Raw genomic sequence first — 19,617 nt, 5'->3', positions numbered from 1 at the left:
GGCTTCTCAGACTAAATAAATAATTCTGACTCTGCAATTTTCAGGTTTATTTTCTTTTAAAAATCGCTTTTTCTGCAAGCATTACACGGATTGACATGAAATTTTCACCATATGTGCATTGTGCACCTGGGCATGAATAATCTTTTGAGGGTAATTATGACGTCACAGGTCACATGGTACGGCCGCCATCTTGGGAAAACCGAAAATTCTTACATCTCACTATCTCCAAAAGCGCAGTCAAAAAGATTGAGACATATCTCATTGCAAAGAACTATCCATGGAGAATAAGCCTTGTGAATTATGTCATATGTGCCTCCATTATGACATCATAATTCGACAAGTACAAAACTTCATCCGATCAGGATGAAATTTTTTGAGCATCATCTCGTGATAAACTGATGGAGAAAAAACAATAATAATGTGAAAGCGGGGTTGTTGTGAAGTGTGTGTGTGTGGGGGGGGGGGCTAGGGGGGATATGTGTGTGTGTGTGTGTGTGTGTGTGTGCATGTGGCCGCTGGTAAGGTGTGCGACAGGTGCAGAGTGTGTGGAAAGAGGAGGTGTGCAAGGATGTCCGACTATTGGGAGTGCGGAAGGTATTTGTGAGCCAGGGTGTGCGGCAGTGATCGGGTGTGTGCAAGAATGCACCCCCATGAGTGGTACGGAGTATGTACCGGGAGATAGTGCGCAAGAAGGTGCGCGAGAAAGGTGTGGAACAGAGGTGTGTGTGAGGAAAGAGTGTGTGCCGAGGAGTGAGTGTGCTGTCGAGAGTGAGAGTGAACACATGACAGAGTGTGGTGGTGAGAGTGACACGGAGCACGAGTTGGTGGTGGCAGGTGAGAGAGAATGCACACCTGGAATGGTTGAGCGCGTGCAGGAATGTACACTTGAGTTGGTGGTGGTGCGAGAGGGCACATTGAAGCGCGTGATCGGGTGTGCAGAAGAGTGCACACCCATGGTTGTCACAGAGGATGTGACCGAGGATTGGGTGCAAAGAGGTGTGTTGATGAGGTGTGCGAACGACGAGTGTGTGCCAAGGTGTGCGGTGGTCAGGTGTGTGACGAAGTCTGTGAGCGGAATGAGTGTACCTGGATGGCGTGCAAGAGAAGGTGCAATGACGGAGTGTATGGAGACACCTGGATGTGTGAGGAGGAAGAGGAACGAGCGGTGTGAGTATGTACGTGGAGCATCGACGCTAAACGGAGCAGCGGTTAGACCGACTTTTAGCCGACACAAGCCCTCAGTTCGTGCCGGGCTTTGGGTGCTGCGGGAACCGGCGGGGATGTTAATCACGGCGGTTTCAAAAGAACCGCCATGCGCGATCCGCGCCGGGCCTCACCCTGAACGGTCGCATCCACGCTCTGCTAAGCGGGTGGCCCGGTTCGAGGGCAGGTAGGAAGTGTCGGCACGGCGACCCCTTGTGGTTGCGGCGTTCCGGCCGGGCGAAATTGGGCCATCGGGCGGGAGACCGAAAGGCTCCGCGCCGAGGTGGGCCTTGGGATCTCGGCCCGAGCAAACCCCCTCCCCTGAACCGAGTGCCGGACGGATCCAACTGCAGGAAACGAACCACCCGCATTCATTGCTCGGCTTGGCGAAGCCGAGCTTTGAGAATGTAGTGACGCACCGAGGCTCAAGTTAATGGACGATGGCAGGGATAGGAGAATTGGAATTTGATGGCAAAATTGATAGTGGAAGATGCCCAATGTGGAGGAATGGCAACTCTGCCATCCCTCCCATACCCGGGCACATGAGCAATAGCTATGGGGTTATAGCAGTGTATGCTTGCCGAGGGAGGGTTTGGATAATTGTATAGGGATCTAGAAAAATGACAATAGGTAACGGTAGAGGTAAGTAGCGACATTGTACAGGTAGTCGGGGACGTAGAGAGGTTAGAATGGTTGTTTATGACGTGGTATGTGCTTAGTATAAAGGGAAGACGGGGAGCACCAAGTTAGAAGGACACCAGGTAGTTAGATGATGCCGTGTGTGTGAGAATCTTTGTGTTGAGCAAATGAGGAATTGCGGGACAATGCTCGGGGAAGATGTGTGTGTGAGCGTGGGAAAATCTGGGTGCCTGAGGCAATGCTCGTGAATGGTGCCGTGTGTGTGTTGAAAGTGTATTCAGTCACGTATTGTGACAAATGTGAGGTGATTGTGAGTGTATTGAATGAATGAAGAAGCCTGGGAGGAAGGAGGGTGCAGGAAGCACCAGGTGTGTGAGCACAGGTGTGCAAGTGAGTGAACAGGTGTATGGAGAATGGTTGAATAAATGGTCTGGAATACATGGAGTATGGAATGGATGGTGTGGAGTGAGTATGGTGGAAACTGTGGAGTGGAGTGGTCGGTGCGAAGGGAGTGTATGGGAAGGATGGACCCCTATCACGAATACCCGGGGAGGGTAGTTTAAGAGTTAGGTAGAGGTTATAGGTAAATTGTGGTTGGATATTGGCATCTGTGGTGCGTGTGGAAGAATGGTGTTTGGATGGGTGCATGAGTGACGTGGAAATGGCTGGGCGTGTGGCCTGTTAGAGGGATGGTTGGTTGAGCGCTCCGCCACCGTTTGGATGTCTGGGTCCCATGAGGGGTCTGGTGGAGTGTTGCATCCCTTATCCATCGGGGCGCCGTCCGAGCTGGTGGCTCGGGCCGACAGGGTCACCGGACCCTGGTGGGGGTTAAGACCTCCAGGGGGTCCGAGGTGGTTTCTCAAGCCTGGGATGGAATTTATTGAGGACCACTAGGGGGAGGTGTTGTGGGTCGCGCTTTGGTGGTGGCACCGCGGACGGCCAGCTTGGGCCTGATGTAGTGACCACCCGGGCATGTGGCCTGGCACCCTCACCCTGCGACTTTGGGACAACCGGCATGTGGTGACCTGCCATGCCGTGTTGGTCTATGGACTCGGGTCAAACCGAATGGACAGGAATGAGACAGCCTGCCAGCCAACCATTGGGGCATCTGTGGAACGTGATGGTGTGAGGGTGACCTTCCACAGATGGTCCGTTATGATTTATGGACTCTCGGTTTGGGAAGAGAGCCATGGGAGTGTTGAATCGGGAGATGTGTAACGAGCCGAGTATATGGGCCATTGGGCCATGCTCGGCTGGCATGTGTATGGCAAAGCATCTATCTTTGGTGAGGTTAGTGAAATGTGAAAAATGTTTGGCATGGGTAATCAGAGGGTTAGATGCAAATTTAAGGGTGAATTTTGAAATGTCATGGTGGACACTGTATAGTGACGCCATTATTGATCCAGGTGTGTTATATCAAAGTGTTGGAGGCTGCGATAAAATTGACAGGGTAGCAAGACACAGCCTTCAACTGGTTGCGGGGGCAACTGTGCTGATATTTGGGATGCGGAGTCATGGGGATGCAGTTGTGTAGTTGAGGGTCAACGTGGTGCTATGGGTGTCCGAGGGGTGTGGACCATGTCCTCTGGGTGGGTCTCCTGGTGGAGCATGGCTGTTGACTGGACCTTGGTGTGGTCAAGTGTGGGTGAGCACTGGGGGGCTGCGGTTCTGTGGACTGGGGGACGAGAGGGCGGCATAGGTGACGTGAGGGGAATGCCACGCACTGCGACCGTCTCCCCCAGGGCCGAGGTTGTGTGTGCGGTAGTGTGTGTTGTGGCAGCAGGTGCTCACAACATTGGCCAGCTGGGGCTGGTGCAGCCGTGTTCCTCGCAGGGGGGCCGTAGGATGGATGGTGGGTCGCACCCTTATGGACACTCATGGGCCATGTTGGCATTTTGACTGCTCACCTTGTCCTGATGACCCTTGCATGGTAGTGGTGCAGAGCTGTCGTGGCCACAGGTAGTTGTGTAGAGATGATCACCGTTGGATGCGTATCCACATACCTGCCAATATAGTGGAGCCACAAAGAGAAATTTGGAGAGATTTGATAGGCTCAATGAGAAATTTTGGGATTTTGAGGGTGGATTGCTCTTTGGACCTACCAACCGGAAATTACCTGCACTTGAGGTGAGTGTTGGATGAGTACTGTCCCAGGCTTCAGGACTTGCTTGGAAATTTTGGGTACATGTAATTTGGAGTTGGGAGGCGGGTGAGAGTGATGACATGGCCGGTGAGGGGATGGAATGGGGGCCACACAGTGTCTTGTGGGTGGCGTATGTTTTTGTGTTGTGGTTATGTGTTTTGATGTGGTCGTGAGGGTGAAAACTGGAGAGTGAGTGATGATTATGGAGACTGAGGGGTGATTATTGTGCTTTTGGAAATGTAATGATTTGACTTGTGAATGGGTTTTCACATGTGGCAGGCCATGTTATGGCTGAATTTGTTGGATTGAGGTCAAAGGCTTATGCTTACAAATATATTGTGGGTGGAATTGAAAAGACTGACAAAAAGTTAAAGGGGGTTAAAAATGTGCTATTAAAGAGACTATAAATTTTGATGATTATTATAATTGTTTGAAAACTAAAAAGGGATAATTTAGGAAGATTAATGGAATTAGGAGTTATAAACACGATATATATACGATAGAGGTAAACAAACAAGCATTGGGTGCCTATGATGATAAAAGGTACATTTTAAAGGGTGGAATTGATTGTATTCCATTCGGATTTAACAAAGTATAAATGATAGAAGATAGTTGTTATCAAACTAAAGAGCGGAGGAAAAGCCCAAATTGGTACAAGAATGGAAAACATAACGAATGTGAAAAGTACCAGATTGATTTGCTAGAAAAGTTAATGGGAGTTCCTATTGAGAAGACTGATCAAAGATTGAATCTTAAGATGGGAGTTCTAGAATGAGGAAGGAAAAGTATTTATGAATGGTCTGAGAACTTTGATGGACCCCACATCATTGGAGGACAGACCATCTGTTATAATCTCAAAATGATTTGTGGATCTGGTGGCGCACAGACTCGATCATTGAGGGAAACTTTTCACTTTATAAAATCACAGAGACTGAATAGCGATCGGGTTCTGTTTGTGAATATATTAGACGGAGATGAATCCAGCAAAAGAATAGATGGATTAAAGAAAATGATGAATGACAACATATTTGTTGGATCAATGAAAGAATGGGCAGAGAGTTGATCTCTACGTTCAGAGAGGGTAGACTGGTCATTCGGGGGTAGACTGATCGAGTGATCATAGGGTTAATGATAGAATGATAGAATGACCATAGGGTAGATTGGTAGAATGATCGAATGATCATAGGGTTAATGACAGAATGATAGAATGACCATAGGGTAGATTGGTAGAATGATCGAATGATCATAGGGTTAATGATAGACTGGGTAGATTGATGATCATAGGGATAAAAGAGGGCGTTAGAAAAAATGACAAGATTTTGGGGTGGGAGAGAGGGTAGATGGGAAAACCTCATGTAAATATGTGGGATGGTCTAGTGGTCCAGGATCACCATTATTGATCTACTACTGTATACTAGGTGGTTTGTATTGTCCTTTAAAAAGTTGAGCGTCAAGCAAGGAAGCAGCACATACCATTTTTAAAGTCTTTAGTATGACTCAGCCAGAGTTTGAACCACCGAGCAGCCAGACTCAGAGCGGACACTCAAACCATTACACCACCGAGTCTTGTTTGGTGTTTATCATTCTCTTTTGGTTCCTAATGTAATTGCACCAGCTTTTATTTCACACTAACAACCTCCAACACCACCAAGAGTAAATAATGATGGACTTTCCTCTTGTTGGCAAATGTTTTATGTCGGACATGGGTGTTACAATAGATATTTAAGCAGTTTCATTGCAATAAGACAAGCAGTATCTGCATAGTCTGCTCAAACAATGCTGTCGACCAGTTTGTTTCATAAGATTATGCATTTAGACTTCCTGAAATGCACAATTTTTATTTGAAACGCAACTTATTTCCATATATTTTTTAATTCATCAGCAAAAGATTTTTAACCTCAAAATAAAATCATTTCCAGGTGATTAAAACTATTCGCAGATGCTTGAAAGAGAAAAGAAATCAGTGAATAACTTTATATTTGATGAATAGTATGATAAAATAATGAATAATTTGAAGAGTAGCATAGTAATTATGACAAAATGTTGTTTGTTTGTTTTCACATATAAAAGTACAAAAAATATTAAAATTCTAAAATATACGGTAGAATGGCAATTATTTAATCAGAAAAAAAATTGAATTGACAAACAAAGGTGTTCCATTTGTCACCAACGAAATAATCTTCATTGTACTTTATTCTCGACCCGTGTGTCAAATATTGATTTTGAACATTTCATTCTTTAACTTTTCTTTATTTTCACAGCAAAATTGTTGCAATCGTTAAGTATGACAAGATAGCAATGAATTTATTTCTTCTTTTTTTTCATTCGTAAAATAATCTTGAGAAACATCTGTTGATACGTTACGGAACAGATAGAAATATCAGGCTTTGCAATTGAGTTGCGTCACCTTATCGGTTTACAGCAGCATATTCAAATCATAATGGTTGCTATAAACTGTGATTATAATGTTTTTATCAATATCAAAATGAACATATTATACATTGATCGCATTTAATACTGTCTTTGCGGAAAGTGATAAATTGATCACAGACATGGTAGGCGTTGAGAGTGGTTTACATGTCATCGTGTTCAACTCCCATTAATTGATGCATCTCTCCAGGGGTGAAGTCGATGAGTTTCTGAAATGAAAGATGAACATAAGGTGAATTGTCACAAACATTGCCAACAAAGATTTTTCCTCACTCAGACTCTTTTTGCCTCCTTTTCCTCCTTATTGTGGAGTATCACATGCATGTCATATCATACTGTCCCTCCACTCCTCTGAAGTAATGGCTCATGTCATTTTCATTCCTTTATAGCATGGAAGAAAATATGTTCGAAGAGTTCGGATTCTCAGTAAATTTTCTTTATGAGTCCCCGTTGGACTTCTTATTATTATTTGTATACAGGATCGAGGCTCGTGAAAGAGCTAACATTTATCACACAAAAAATCAAAACAGACACACAAAGTATATAATAAGGGGAGCTATATAATAAGGGGAGCGGTAGACAAGATGGGGAGAGAAGGGGAAGCACACAAACACAACATTTGAGAGCAGGGACATCGGGAGATCTGTAGGAGGGAGAGGGCTTGGGGGGAGGAGGCGTGGGAAGTGGGTGGGGACTGTGAGAAGTATAAAACACAAGGATACTACAAGGACTTCCAGGAAAGAAGTTGGTATTTCAAAAAAGTGGATCTGGGGTGAAATTAGCGGGGATAGAAAAGATCAAGGTTTTGGATGGGGGAAGATAAGAGATGGTGGCGAACAGCTGTCTTAAAGACAGCTTGTTCCAAAACGGGGGCTTATGGATTGGGTCTCGTCCGTCCGGTGTGTGCGCCTCTGCAACCAAATCTCGGAGATGTACAGACCAATTTTGTTCATACTTTGTACAAAGACAATACATGATGCTATGCATATTGCATATGCACATCATTTAGTTTCACGGTGCGATCAAAGATGGCCGACTGGCGGCCATTTTAGTTGTAAAAAAAACCCCGATGTTGAACACATCCTCAATCATTTCTCAGACCTGGATTTACCAATGTTGTTCAAACTTGGTACACAGATAATGAAGGCCGACATAGGTACACCATTTTCTTTAGAGATCAGATCCATGCTGGCCTACTGACGGCCATTTTGTTACTTAAACATGTCCCCAACCATTTCTTGAACAGGCATGGTCCAATTTTGTTCAAGCTTGGCACAAGCACAGCAAATGAGCGATCTCATCAAAGATGGCCGGCTGATAGACTGGCGGCCATTTTAGTTGTAAAAAACCCGATATTGGACACATCTTCAACCATTTCTCGGACATGCGTTTACCAATCTTGTTTTAACTTGGCAAACAGATAATGAATGATAAGTTACATATGCACGTCATTTTCCCGAGATCAGATCCAAGATGGCCAACTGACAGCCTTTAACTCCGCACCACAAAATTACTAAACCCGTTTAGTTATGACATTTTATGTCCTTTTCTTCTTGTTCAAACAGCAACCGTCAAAACCCCACTCATCATTCTTCCATCACATCAATGACAAATGGTCAACAGCAAAATATACTCACAAATATCATGCTGGTGAAGGAGCTGCGCTCCAACGCGAGTCGAAAGAATTGACGCGACCAAAGACGGAATTCGTCCGAGTTGCTTTATTGAAACAAAACAGCTCAGGTATTCTGACAAGCCCGTTTTTCCGGCAGCAATATATATACACATTTATATCGGGGCGTTTGCCCGGGAAAACCGAGACCGGGCATGCCCGGGTGTCAAGGGCGAGTCCTGGAAAGGCGAGTCTGGACATGCCCGGGCGTCCTGGACGCGGCCTGGAAAGGCGAGAGCGGGCATGCCCGGGAAAGACGAAACCGGGCGTGCCCGGGAGGTTCGGGCGTGCCCGGGAACAGCGCGTCCGGGCATGCCCAGGAGAGGCGCGTCTGGGCCCGTCCGGACGAGCCCGGCATGGCGATCGCGCCCTGGCCGCGTCCTGGCAGGTGCAAGGCGATTGTGTACATTCAGCGGGAACCGCTACACTGGGACTTTTAGTTTTACATGCATAGCCAACATCTCTTATTCTACAACACTATGTATGTTGTTAGCACCTTCCATTTGGTTAACGCACGAGGAGGGGGGAGTACTGTCGTGGCATCATCTTGCCCTTGATATGCCGGATGTTGGTGGAGAATTTCGAGATATAACTGAGTTGGTGAAGTGTGCAAGGAGAGTGAGAGTCCGAATGGGAGGACAGAGTGAAAATTAAAGGTTTGTGGTCAGTCAGGACAGATATTTGTCTGGCAGCTAAGAAGTGGCGGAAGTTTTTGATGGTGAGGTATACCTTGAGTAATTCCCGATTGAAGGGTGCTGTACTTGCACTCTGTTTGTTTCAGCATTTTAGAGAAAACGGCCACTGGACGTCAGTTGGCATCGATGAACTGGTGAACGGCCGCACCCACCGCGACCTCAGATGCGTCTACCATCAGGCATGTTGGCACCTCTGACTTTGGATGAATCAGGAGTGAGTGCATCTTTGATGGTGTGGAAGGCTGACAATGTTGGCTCCGCCCATCGGAACAATTCAGGGTGCTTACAAGTTGTGAGTAACTCATTCAGGGGTGGCAGTGTTGTGGCTGCGTTTGGAATAAATTGATGGTAAAAGTTGACGAGGCCAAAAACTCTTGCGGTTTATGTTGACAAAAAGGTAATGGGAAATGCCGAATAATCTGCATCTTCTCCTGGAGCGGACAGATGCCTGAGCCTTTAACACATTGGCCGAGGAAATTCTACTCGGAAATGCCAAATATGCACTTTGTGGGATTTTATGACGATGCTGAAGTCCTGCAAAATGGTGAAGAGGAGACTTACTGGAGGTGTTCCTGATGTTCTTCTGCGATTGTGCTGACGATTAGAATATCATATATATATATACACGTAGCAGAAGTGTAATCCCTGGAGCATCTGATCGATAAAACGTTGACTGCTGTTTGTTTGTGCAGCATTGCGTAGGCTGAATGGCACCCGAAGGAACTCGAACATCCGAAGGTAAGGCATGGTGACTGCTGTCTTTGGGATCTCAACTGGATTAACGGGAATCTGATGGTATGCACAAATGTGTTCGACGTTGGAGAAGATTGTAGTGCCATGGATTGTAGCGGTAAAGTCCTGAATGTGTGGAATGGGGTAATTGTCTGGAACAGTCGGGTTGTTTAAAAACTGGAAGTCCCCACAAGGATGCCAATCCCAGGTGTCTTTTTGGGTACCATGTGTACTGTGTAGCGGTGAAGCCCAATTGTCTTATGATCCCCCATGGTAACATGTAGTTAAACTTCTGGTGGGCGATACATAATTTCTCGGGTGCCAGTGGGTGAGCACGTGCGGAAACAGGGAGTCCTGTGGTCTTGATGTGATGCATGATCTGGCGTGTTTGATGGGCTGGATTGTCTCCAATGGGAGTGGATGGGAAGTCATAAAGTACTTTCTGAAAAGAGGGCATGGGTGTGTGGATGGAAGACATGTGACATTCAGCGATGAAGGGTAGATGCTTTACCGAGAACACTAAGCTGTGTTGAGGCATCCGAAAGACGGCGATGTTTGTTGTCGACAAGGAGATTGAAATGACACAGAAAATCCACACCTAGGATAGAGTATCGTGTCGGCAACAATAAACACCCACGGAAATGAGCGACGTAAACCCAAATCAAGGTGGAGGAATAGCTCTCCAAAGGTAGCAATAGCACTGTTGTTGATTGCATGTAATGAATATTCCTGTAACTCCTGTCTATTTTCCGTTCAGATGCAGACGGTCGCACAATGCTCACCTCTGTTTCTGTATCCACAAGAGAATGAAGTCTGCTGGTACGATCTACGACGAAGAGATGACGATTGACGTATGGCCTAGGTTAACTCATCACTATTAGTTGTGGGCTTCATCATGTCTCTGCTGCCGGTACGAGGATGGTACATTGCACTGACGAGCATGAGTACAACACCAATCTGGAGTGTTCATGTGTTTATGGCAGGTGCAGGCGAACAGTAGCTTGAGATATGGCATCTCTCTCTGTTCCTACAACGGGCACATAAAGACGAGCATGACTGGTGTTGCATGGCATGGAGCTCCAGGACCTTCTTAAGGTCCGCCATTTCAAAATGTAGCTGTGCGGCGTGCTGTGGTGGAGGTGTCACACCAGCCACGGTCAGTGTAACGGTGTCAATGAGATTATCAGCCAGATCCGCAGCGGTGGGTAGTACCAGTTCTACATTAGCTTCAACTGTCATGCAAATGTGGGAGGTGCGTTGCAAGAACAACTCGAGAAGGAGCAACTGGTCAACAGGAAGATCAACAGAGGGCATGGTGGTCCACAGAGGGCTTCTTAAGGTCCGCCATTTCAAAATGTAGCTGTGCGGCGTGCTGTGGTGGAGGTGTCACACCAGCCACGGTCAGTGTAACGGTGTCAATGAGATTATCAGCCAGATCCGCAGCGGTGGGTAGTACCAGTTCTACATTAGCTTCAACTGTCATGCAAATGTGGGAGGTGCGTTGCAAGAACAACTCGAGAAGGAGCAACTGGTCAACAGGAAGATCAACAGAGGGCATGGTGGTCATTGAGAAGCTGCTATACATGACGCAGTAGTTGTGTGGGTCTTCATTTGTAAGGAGTCGTTGGAAACAGCAGTGCTCAAAGTGAGTCATGCGCTTTATGAGCATGGCCTTCAAAATTATGTAGGGGTTATTTATTGGAGGTTGTGTTAACATATCTCTCACCTCCATCACATATTCTGGTGACAAGGAGCCAACAATGAATTTAAACTACATCGACTCGATAGTAATGGACGTTCCAGGTGACGAATGAATTGCGCTTTGACTTGCACAACCCACCGCTGCGGTTCATTTGGCGAAAATGGCGGCAGCTTGATTGAAACCGCTGCGACAGATGAAGCTGGTTTTAGCGACCAGCAAGAGCATGGCTGGTTGCTCGTTCCCGGCGACTGGTTGCACGATTGTAACTCCTTGTCCATCCATTTGGATCATGTCGGTGTCACCAATTTAGCATGGAAGAAAAAACTTCCGAGGCATTCAGATCCCAAGTGAATTCTCTTCATTCAAACTGCAACCGTCAAAACCCCACTCGTCAATCTTCCAGCTAACCTGGTACAGGAAATCTCTCATCAACCAAAACTCAAGTAAATCTACATGTATAACCCATACGACAATTTTATTTTTACTTGTTATTTCTGGAATTGTCAATTTGTAAATTTGACGTCCACCCTTTTCCGACAGCTCAATTTTCTGGCTTGTTGGCCTTCCAAGTTCCATCCTCCATAGTTTGCCGCTTGCCATGTTCCACTTCAACAGAAAACCCATCCTTTGACATTCAAATCCCAGATAAGCATTCAACAGTTTCCCAACTTGGGCTTTTACTTCTGACTGTGTCATATATATGTATATATATCAATTGGACATTTAACTCAACTTCATAGAAAGACATACTCTCATTCTCAGCACTAAGATTTCATAGTATGTACTTTATATTCCAACCCTCATAATATTCCACTGGCAAAAAGTGTTTTTTCCACACTAATACAAGTGCAAAAGTGGTTTCCTGCACAAACACAAGTGCGAAAAGTTGTTTTTCAACACTAACACAAGTGCGAAAAGTGGTTTTTCAACACTAACACAAGTGCGAAAAGTATTTTTTCCACACTAATACAAGTGCAAAAGTGGTTTCCTGCACCAACACAAGGGCGAAAAGTGGTTCTTCAACACTAACACAAGTGCGAAATGTGGTTTTTCAACACTAACACAAGTGCGAAAAGTGGTTTTCCAACACTAACACAAGTACGAAAAGTGGTTTTATATCCGAGTTACCTATATAGGTTATACCTATATACCTATATAGTTATATATACGGAAGTATATATACCTATATATATATATATATAGTTATATATACCTATATATACGGAAGTTATACCTATATAGGTCTGATTGGCCCTTGGGCAAATGTGCCTGGCGGCCCCGCCCATATCAGGCTGATTGACAGCCGTAGTCGGGCCCACCCCTATGATCCCTTTCTATTCCTTTGCAAAGAAATGCGGTTTTGCGTACTTTTCGTGGAATAATTTCAAGCTTCTAAAATTTCGATCAGTTTGCACTTTCTCATTATAAAATGCAGTAGATTCATGTTTAAAACAAGTTTGTCGATTAAATTTTTTTTGAGTTAGTCTGTCAGAAAAGAAGAAGAATCGGGCATTTTTATGTCTCTCATTTTTATAGTTCAGCGATGATGTCCAACAGTTTAATGTGCTATTGGATGCAAAATTATCCAAAGATGACTGGTAGGTAATTTATAGGTTCATAAGTTTTATCTTGGTATATTTTTTGAGCATTTATATTGCATGGAAGAAAAGTACTTTATGGTGTCCAGGAGCCAATGGAATGTCCGGGCCATTCCTACATAAGAAGTCTACCGACATCTTGATATATATATATATCTTGATATATATATCTTGATATATATATATATATATATGCTTCCTTATCTCATGGAAGACAGCATTTTTGCTGGAAACAACTTGAGTGCAACAGATATTATGAAATGTTGGAGGAAAGAAGCTGAGTCTGCGTCACTTGTAAGTAGAGGATTGATTAATGTGAGGTCAAAATAGTTTAAGATATCTGCCCACACCATGGCTAGCTTATGTTTGAGATCCCATTTGGAAAATGTAAGCTTCAAGTGGCTTTACTTGTTTGCAAAAACAATAACGCCAACCAATATGCTTCCTTCGTTTCACCTTTTAAGAAGGAAAGTGGCTGATAGATGGCATAGGACGAGGAAGACAAGACGAGTACAAAGGAAATGGATTTGACAAACAGGAGGAATCAGCAGGTTGTACTCACCGATATGTCACAGACAAAACAGTAGGTATATCTCTTCCCTGGGGTTTTTCGCAGAATATTCTTGTCATAATAATAGCGCAGGCCTCGACTCAACTTTTCATAGTTCATAGTTTGCTTGTTCTTGCGCTCTCCCCAGCGCCGTGCAACCTTCAGCAGAAACAATGTAAAACGTTAGAATGAGGATCAAAAAGGGGTACAAAATCGTTACCAAATTAGCTATATGCTTCAAATATACAGTGCATTCAGAAAGTATTCAGACCCCTTCACTTTTTTCACATTTTGTTATGTTGCAGCCTTTTGCTGAAATCGTTTAAATTCATTTTTTCCCTCATCAATCTACACTCAATACCCCATAATGACAAAGAGAAAACAGGATTTTAGAAAGTTTTGCAAATTTATTAAAAAGAAAAAACTGAAATATCACATTGACATAAGTATTCATACCCTTTGCTATGACACTTGAAATTTAGCTCAGGTGCCGCCCATTTCCCTTGATCATCTTTGAGATGTTTCTACACCTTGATTGGAGTCCACCTGTGGTAAATTCAATTGATTGGACATGATTTGGAAAGGCACACACCTGTCTATATAAGGTCTCACAGCTGACAATACATATCAGAGCAAAAACCAAGCCATGAGGTCGAAGGAACTGCCTGCAGAGCTCAGAGACAGGATTGTGTCGAGGAACAGATTTGGGGAAGCCTACAAAAAAAACGTCTGCTGCATTGAAGGTTCCCAAGAGCACAGTGGCCTCCATAATTCTTAAATGGAAGAAGTTTGGAACAACCAGGACTCTTCCTAGAGCTGGCCGCCCGGCCAAACTGAGCAATCGGGGGAGAAGGGCCTCGGTAAGAGAAGTGATCAAGAACCCGATGGTCACTCTGGCTGAGCTCCAGAGATCCTGTGTGGAGATGGGAGAAACTTCCACAAGGACAACCATCACTGCAACACCCCACCGATCTGGGCTTCATGGCAGAGTGGCCAGATGGAAGCCAAACAGTTCAATCTTGGTTTCATCATCTTGCTTCATCTTGTTTCTCACAGTCTGAGAGTCCTTTAGGTCCTTTTTTGCAAACTCCAAGCGGGCTTTCATGTGTCTTTCACTAAGGAGAGGCTTCCGTCTGGCCCCTCTGCCATTAAGCCCAGATCGGTGCCTCGACACAATCCTGTCTCTGAGCTCTGCAGGCAGTTCCTTCGACCTCATGACTTGGTTTTTGCTCTGATACGTATTGTCAGCATTGAGACCTTATATAGACAGGTGTGTGCCTTTCCAAATCATGTCCAATCAATTGAATTTACCACAGGTGGACTCCAATCAAGGTGTAGAAACATCTCAAAGATGATCAAGAGAAATGGGAGGCACCTGAACTAAATTTCATGTGTCATAGCAAAGGGTATGAATACTTGTGTTAATGTGATATTTCATTTTTTTCTTTTTAATAAATTTGCAAAACTTTCTAAAATCCTGTTTTCTCTCTGTCATTATGGGGTATTGAGAGTAGATTGATGAGGGAAAAATGAATTTCAACGATTTCAGCATAAGGCTGCAACATAACAAAATGTGAAAAAAGTTAAGGGGTCTGAATACTTTCTGAATGCAGTGTATCATCATATATATCATCATACATGTCATCATATATATCATCATTGACAACAAAAATATTGCTCAGTTGAATAGTTAGCCAGCTGCCTGAATTATTGGCTGGTTTTGGTCCTCCAATAGATTTAAATGTACTTTCAATGCTGTTCTATTGGACTATCAGCAGGTGGCAGTACATCGTCAGACCTACAGTTCTTTGAAAATCATGTTTCCGGTGCAGCTCCCGACTGTGGGTAGCATTGTTTGCTGTGAGCATCGCTGATGCAGGGCCCCTGTAAATTTGAGCAGGAATTTGTAATTTGCTCAGGGTGCCGGCAATAGCTCACCTCCTCTTTGTGGCAAGCGGGGCGCTTTTTGGCAATTCCACACAGTGGGAAATTTTACGTACATCAACTGACGATGTCAAGCGGAACGCCCAGTTTAGAGGCAGGCAATAAGGTGCAGGCAATAAGGTGCAAGCAATGTTCGAGCAACTTATTGTGAGGATGTTGATGAGCCACTGTGAACTCAATAAGCTTCTCCAACATCCAATGTCCTCTGGATGCACATTTAAAAGAGTGCCAAGAGGAGCCAGTTGGACAGTGGTGCAGAACTGAGTGCAGCCAGCATAACTCAGAGAAACATGAGTACCACCAATCGGAGACAGTGGGAGGGTGTATATCAATAGCCTTCAGGAGAGCAGAATGGATATACATAGCTCCTCCCAATCGATTAAATACTCTTTGCATGTTAATTTGAATGCTATACTTGATTTAAGTTCAACATAACTAGACCCACAAATGTCTTCATCTTCATCTTGATGGAGTACTGCTCTCCCCTTTGGGCTGGCTCCAGAGTCAAGTTCACAATCAAGCTATACTACTTACCAAAAATAGGTCAAATGTCAGACCAGACCACAATTAAGTCAATGTAGCCAATTTGAAAAAATAGACTTCCGCGACACCCATCGTTTAGATATACGTGAGCACATAACCCTTTGCCAAATGAAAAAAACTAAGACACCATAGCAGTGTTTACCTGCTCTAGTCTGTAGTGGTTGTGAAAAGGTATTTTTGTGCCAAATCTTGTCTGGGGTATAATTATAAATATTTAGAAGGTCAATCACCTTAATTTTGCAAATAAAATCCTGAAAGATACTCGAATTAAAAATGTTTTTAGGCATTCTTATAGGGGATGTTTGAAAGCACCTGTTGCGCCAATTTTCATCTCTATGGACTCTTATACAAGGGAATGGGGAGGCAAAAGGTGTGATATTTAATGTTTCACCTTTGACCCCTTTATATCAGACCTGGCGTGGGGCCAGATTAGACAGAAAATATGATAAGAATCTGGGTGTATTGGATGAAAGTAAATTAAATAGATTGCAAATTTTAAAATGATTAGCTCAGGAATTAAGGAATTGCGTACAATTGTAATTCCTTTCTTCCATGTAAATGCCGCTTCATCAAGATGGAAAATAAAGAAGAAATGCCAGAAAAACAATGTCCCTCTCTCCAACTTCCTTTAGGAGGAGAGGAGGCATGAATAGTGGGCAAGATTGAATCAAAATAACTTCTACCCCTATTAACCCTACCCAAATCCACCTCTTTCCAAATCCCCAGTTTTTCCTTCCTGAAAGTTTGCTTCTGTATCCATCTTGTCTACCCTGTGCATCCTCCCTTATTCCCCTTATTATTCTCCACAGACCCTACTTCCCATATTTCTCCAAGTCTCCCTCCATGTTGTCCCTTAACTTCGCTGTTGATGTGTTTCCTCCCTCTCTTTCAACTGTTCCTTTTGTTCCGGTACATCCTGTTCCATTCTATATTCTCGCTCATCCACGATCCTCGACTTTGTACACAAAAGAGCAATGACGTGGTTCGTTAGCTGCAAAAATTCTAAAATTAACACCTCATCTGGCTTCAAGAGCTTGAATTCCCATTCTCGGCCTGTCCACCTCGCCACGTCCTGGCTCGCAGACTCTGTGAGGATCTCCAAAAGAAACTGCCACAGTTGCACAGGACCTCCTCCTAAAATGGACAAAACACGCTTTTACTCCTCTCTTATAATAACAATCTGAATTTGATATAAAAGAAGGGAGAAAAAAATGAATTAAAAATGGCGGTTGCAGGAAAGCTCAGTTGATAACTTGTTCACCACTGCGCTGTATAATCTGCATTTGATCTCCGACGGGTTAGAATAAGTCAACTCCGCCATATTTGATTAATGCTCAATGGGGGCTTTTCACTTCAGAGCACAAAATATTCTGTTGGGGGAATAAGCCACCCATCTTGTCTTCAATTTGATTGGGGATGTTAAAGAACATAGCTCCGACATAGCGACACATGATATCTTTCATGAATAGTAGGCCAGCATGTTTTGGGACCTTTTGTTTAATCTTCTGTTTCAAGACCAGAACCCTTTGTTTATTCAACACTACTAAAACCAGGTAGGAGTGCTGCGTTGTAGCCGTGGCAATGCCATTACACGCTAAATGTGTCAAAACTCCATTGTATTCTCTTGAAACGAGCCCAAAAACAAATTATTACTCAATCATGCTGTGTATGTACCCAATCAGCATTCGAGACCACAGCCCTGTTCACCTGAGTAAGTAGAGAGAGACGTTGCTGACACAATTGGCCCCATTGCATGTTCTCCCAGCTGAGAAACTTTATTTTCAAGTGCGTCGTTCAGCCCATCATCCATTGTTGTTATTAATCCATCTTGATGCAAAAACTCAGCTTTGACATCTCCTGCGGTCGAAAGATTTTGGGAGAATTGGGGAGCTGGGGAGAAGTGGAAACAGAGATTATGATGGATGAATTCATCATAATAAAGAACACTACAGCGTAGTCAATGGTACGCCATCGCAATCCCCCATGCTTACCACCGAAAGCGAAGTTGAAAGATAGCAAAAAATTCCACCAGAAATGATCAAATATCAAATTTAGAGTCCATTTTCCCCCCTGTTTTGACCCCAAGTCCCTACCGTCTGGGGCATGAACCAGGGGTCAAATCCAAAAAATTGTTACATATTTCATGCTTCCCCCAATGTTGATTGCAGAAACAAAATTTCATTTTAAAAAATGTTTTAAAATGTGCCAAATTGCATTTGTTGGCATTTGACCATTTGACCCCACCCCAGGGGGCGCAGCCAAAATGATACTGCTCTTGCACCTTCTTGTCATGTGGTGATCATAACTATCAAGTTTGGTGAATTTCTGCACAACAGATTAGGAGACAATAACAGGCCAGCCAGACAGACAGACAGAGGGACAGAGAGCCGATTACAATATTCCCACATTTTATTCACAAAGTGTGGGGTTAACAAGGAAGCAAATCTTCATTGGAGCCACATTCCCCTTTTCCTCCCCCCAACCCGTACATTAAAATGGAACGTGTAGATTTTACATCTACTTATAGCCGGCGAAGCCGGTGTTGTGAATGAACGCGTATTATGTTGAAAAGCCAGATTTTGCTGGATCCTTTGAGAATTTCGAAGCTTTGACACACCAAATCGCTCCATGGAGGCCGCCATTTTGCGGATGCGGAAGTATGCATAAACAATTGCGAAAAAGTTCAATAGAGGATTTGGCTTCGCCGGCTCATTGCGGCTTTGCAGTAGGGTCATATTATGTATAATAATAAAAGGCAGTGTCCGTCCGTCCGTCTGTCTCCTCCATAACTCCAAAACCATAGAATCTAATGGCCGCAAACTTTGCATGCACACACCAGGACCTCCAACAAATTGCAGGGATGAAAACTGGGTGTTTGGGTGTGTTATAACACCCTTTTTGAGAAGTAAATGCTGGATCCTTTGAGAATTTCGAAGCTTTAACGCACCAAATCGCTCCATGGAGGCCGCCATCTTGCGGATGCGGATGTATGCATAAACAATTGCGAAAAAGTTAAATAGAGGCTTTGGCTTCGCCGGCTCATTGCGACTTTGCAGTCGAGTCATAATATGTATAATAATAAAAGGCAGTGTCCGTCCGTCCGTCTGTCTCCTCCATAACTCCAAAACCATAAAATCTAATGGCCGCAAACTTTGCATGCACACACCTGGACCTCCAACAAATTGCAAGGATGAAAACTGGGTGTTTGGGTGTGTTATAACTTATAACACCCTTTTTGAAGATTATTAACGAGGTGCTCATAATAAAAACACCCGATGTGGTGGTGTACCTATATGGCGGCCCGCCATCTTGGTCAGCCCACTGCACCTGGCTGGGTTCTAAAGCCGCCATTTTGTTGCGGCCTACTCAAACGTGCCTTGCCTTGGAAACACAATCATCATTACCTAATTGAAGCACATCATCAAAATCTGGATTCGGATATGAGGATTGGATGCTGTAGACTAAACAATGTCCAAATCTGGAGTGAAATCTGACAACATTTACCATTTCTCGTGATTTTTATAACTAAATGTATATATGCATTTATTTAAGCGAGGCTGTCATTCTCATTCTGGGATTAGTTGTTTTTTTATTTAACTGAATAATAAATCATTACATAATTGAAGCATATCATCAAAATCTGGATTCGGATATGAGGATTGGATGCTGTAGACTAAATAAACGTCCAAATCTGGAGAGAAACCTGACAAAATGTACCATTTCTAGCGATTTTTATAACTGAGTGTACATATGCATTTATTTAAGC

At 44.0% G+C, this 19,617-nt stretch overlaps 1 protein-coding gene and 1 long non-coding RNA gene across 11 annotated transcripts in view; one reads left to right on the top strand and one right to left on the bottom strand.

Moving 5' to 3' along the window:
- Positions 1-1,405: 1,405 nt before the first annotated feature.
- On the top strand, positions 1,406-6,693 carry LOC144889628 (uncharacterized). Its single transcript, XR_013621941.1, has 2 exons — positions 1,406-5,140; positions 5,203-6,693. It is a non-coding gene; the product is annotated as an uncharacterized LOC144889628 (long non-coding RNA).
- LOC137423079 (protein C-ets-1) overlaps positions 5,289-19,617 on the bottom strand; it is a 105,745-nt gene continuing 91,416 nt past the window's right edge. For 7 of the 10 annotated variants that reach the window (XM_078770560.1, XM_078770564.1, XM_078770547.1 and 4 more), the window contains exons 8-11: positions 17,559-17,741; positions 16,867-16,985; positions 13,377-13,523; positions 5,289-6,624 (exon numbers count right to left, since the gene is read on the bottom strand). In XM_078770560.1, coding sequence (XP_078626686.1) covers positions 6,559-6,624; positions 13,377-13,523; positions 16,867-16,985; positions 17,559-17,741 — 515 coding nt within the window. In that variant the 3' untranslated portion in view covers positions 5,289-6,558. The remainder of the gene's footprint in view (positions 6,625-13,376; positions 13,524-16,866; positions 16,986-17,558; positions 17,742-19,617) is intronic. The other 3 variants (XM_078770572.1, XM_078770580.1, XM_078770589.1) reach the window with 1 other exon arrangement.

Source organism: Myxine glutinosa, chromosome 1 (genome assembly GCF_964187855.1).
Source record: "Myxine glutinosa chromosome 1, kmMyxGlut1.1, whole genome shotgun sequence".
NCBI classification, from domain to species: Eukaryota; Metazoa; Chordata; class Myxini; order Myxiniformes; family Myxinidae; genus Myxine; species Myxine glutinosa.
Note: the sequence above shows the minus strand (reverse complement) of the source record. Positions and strands in the feature narration are given on the sequence as shown.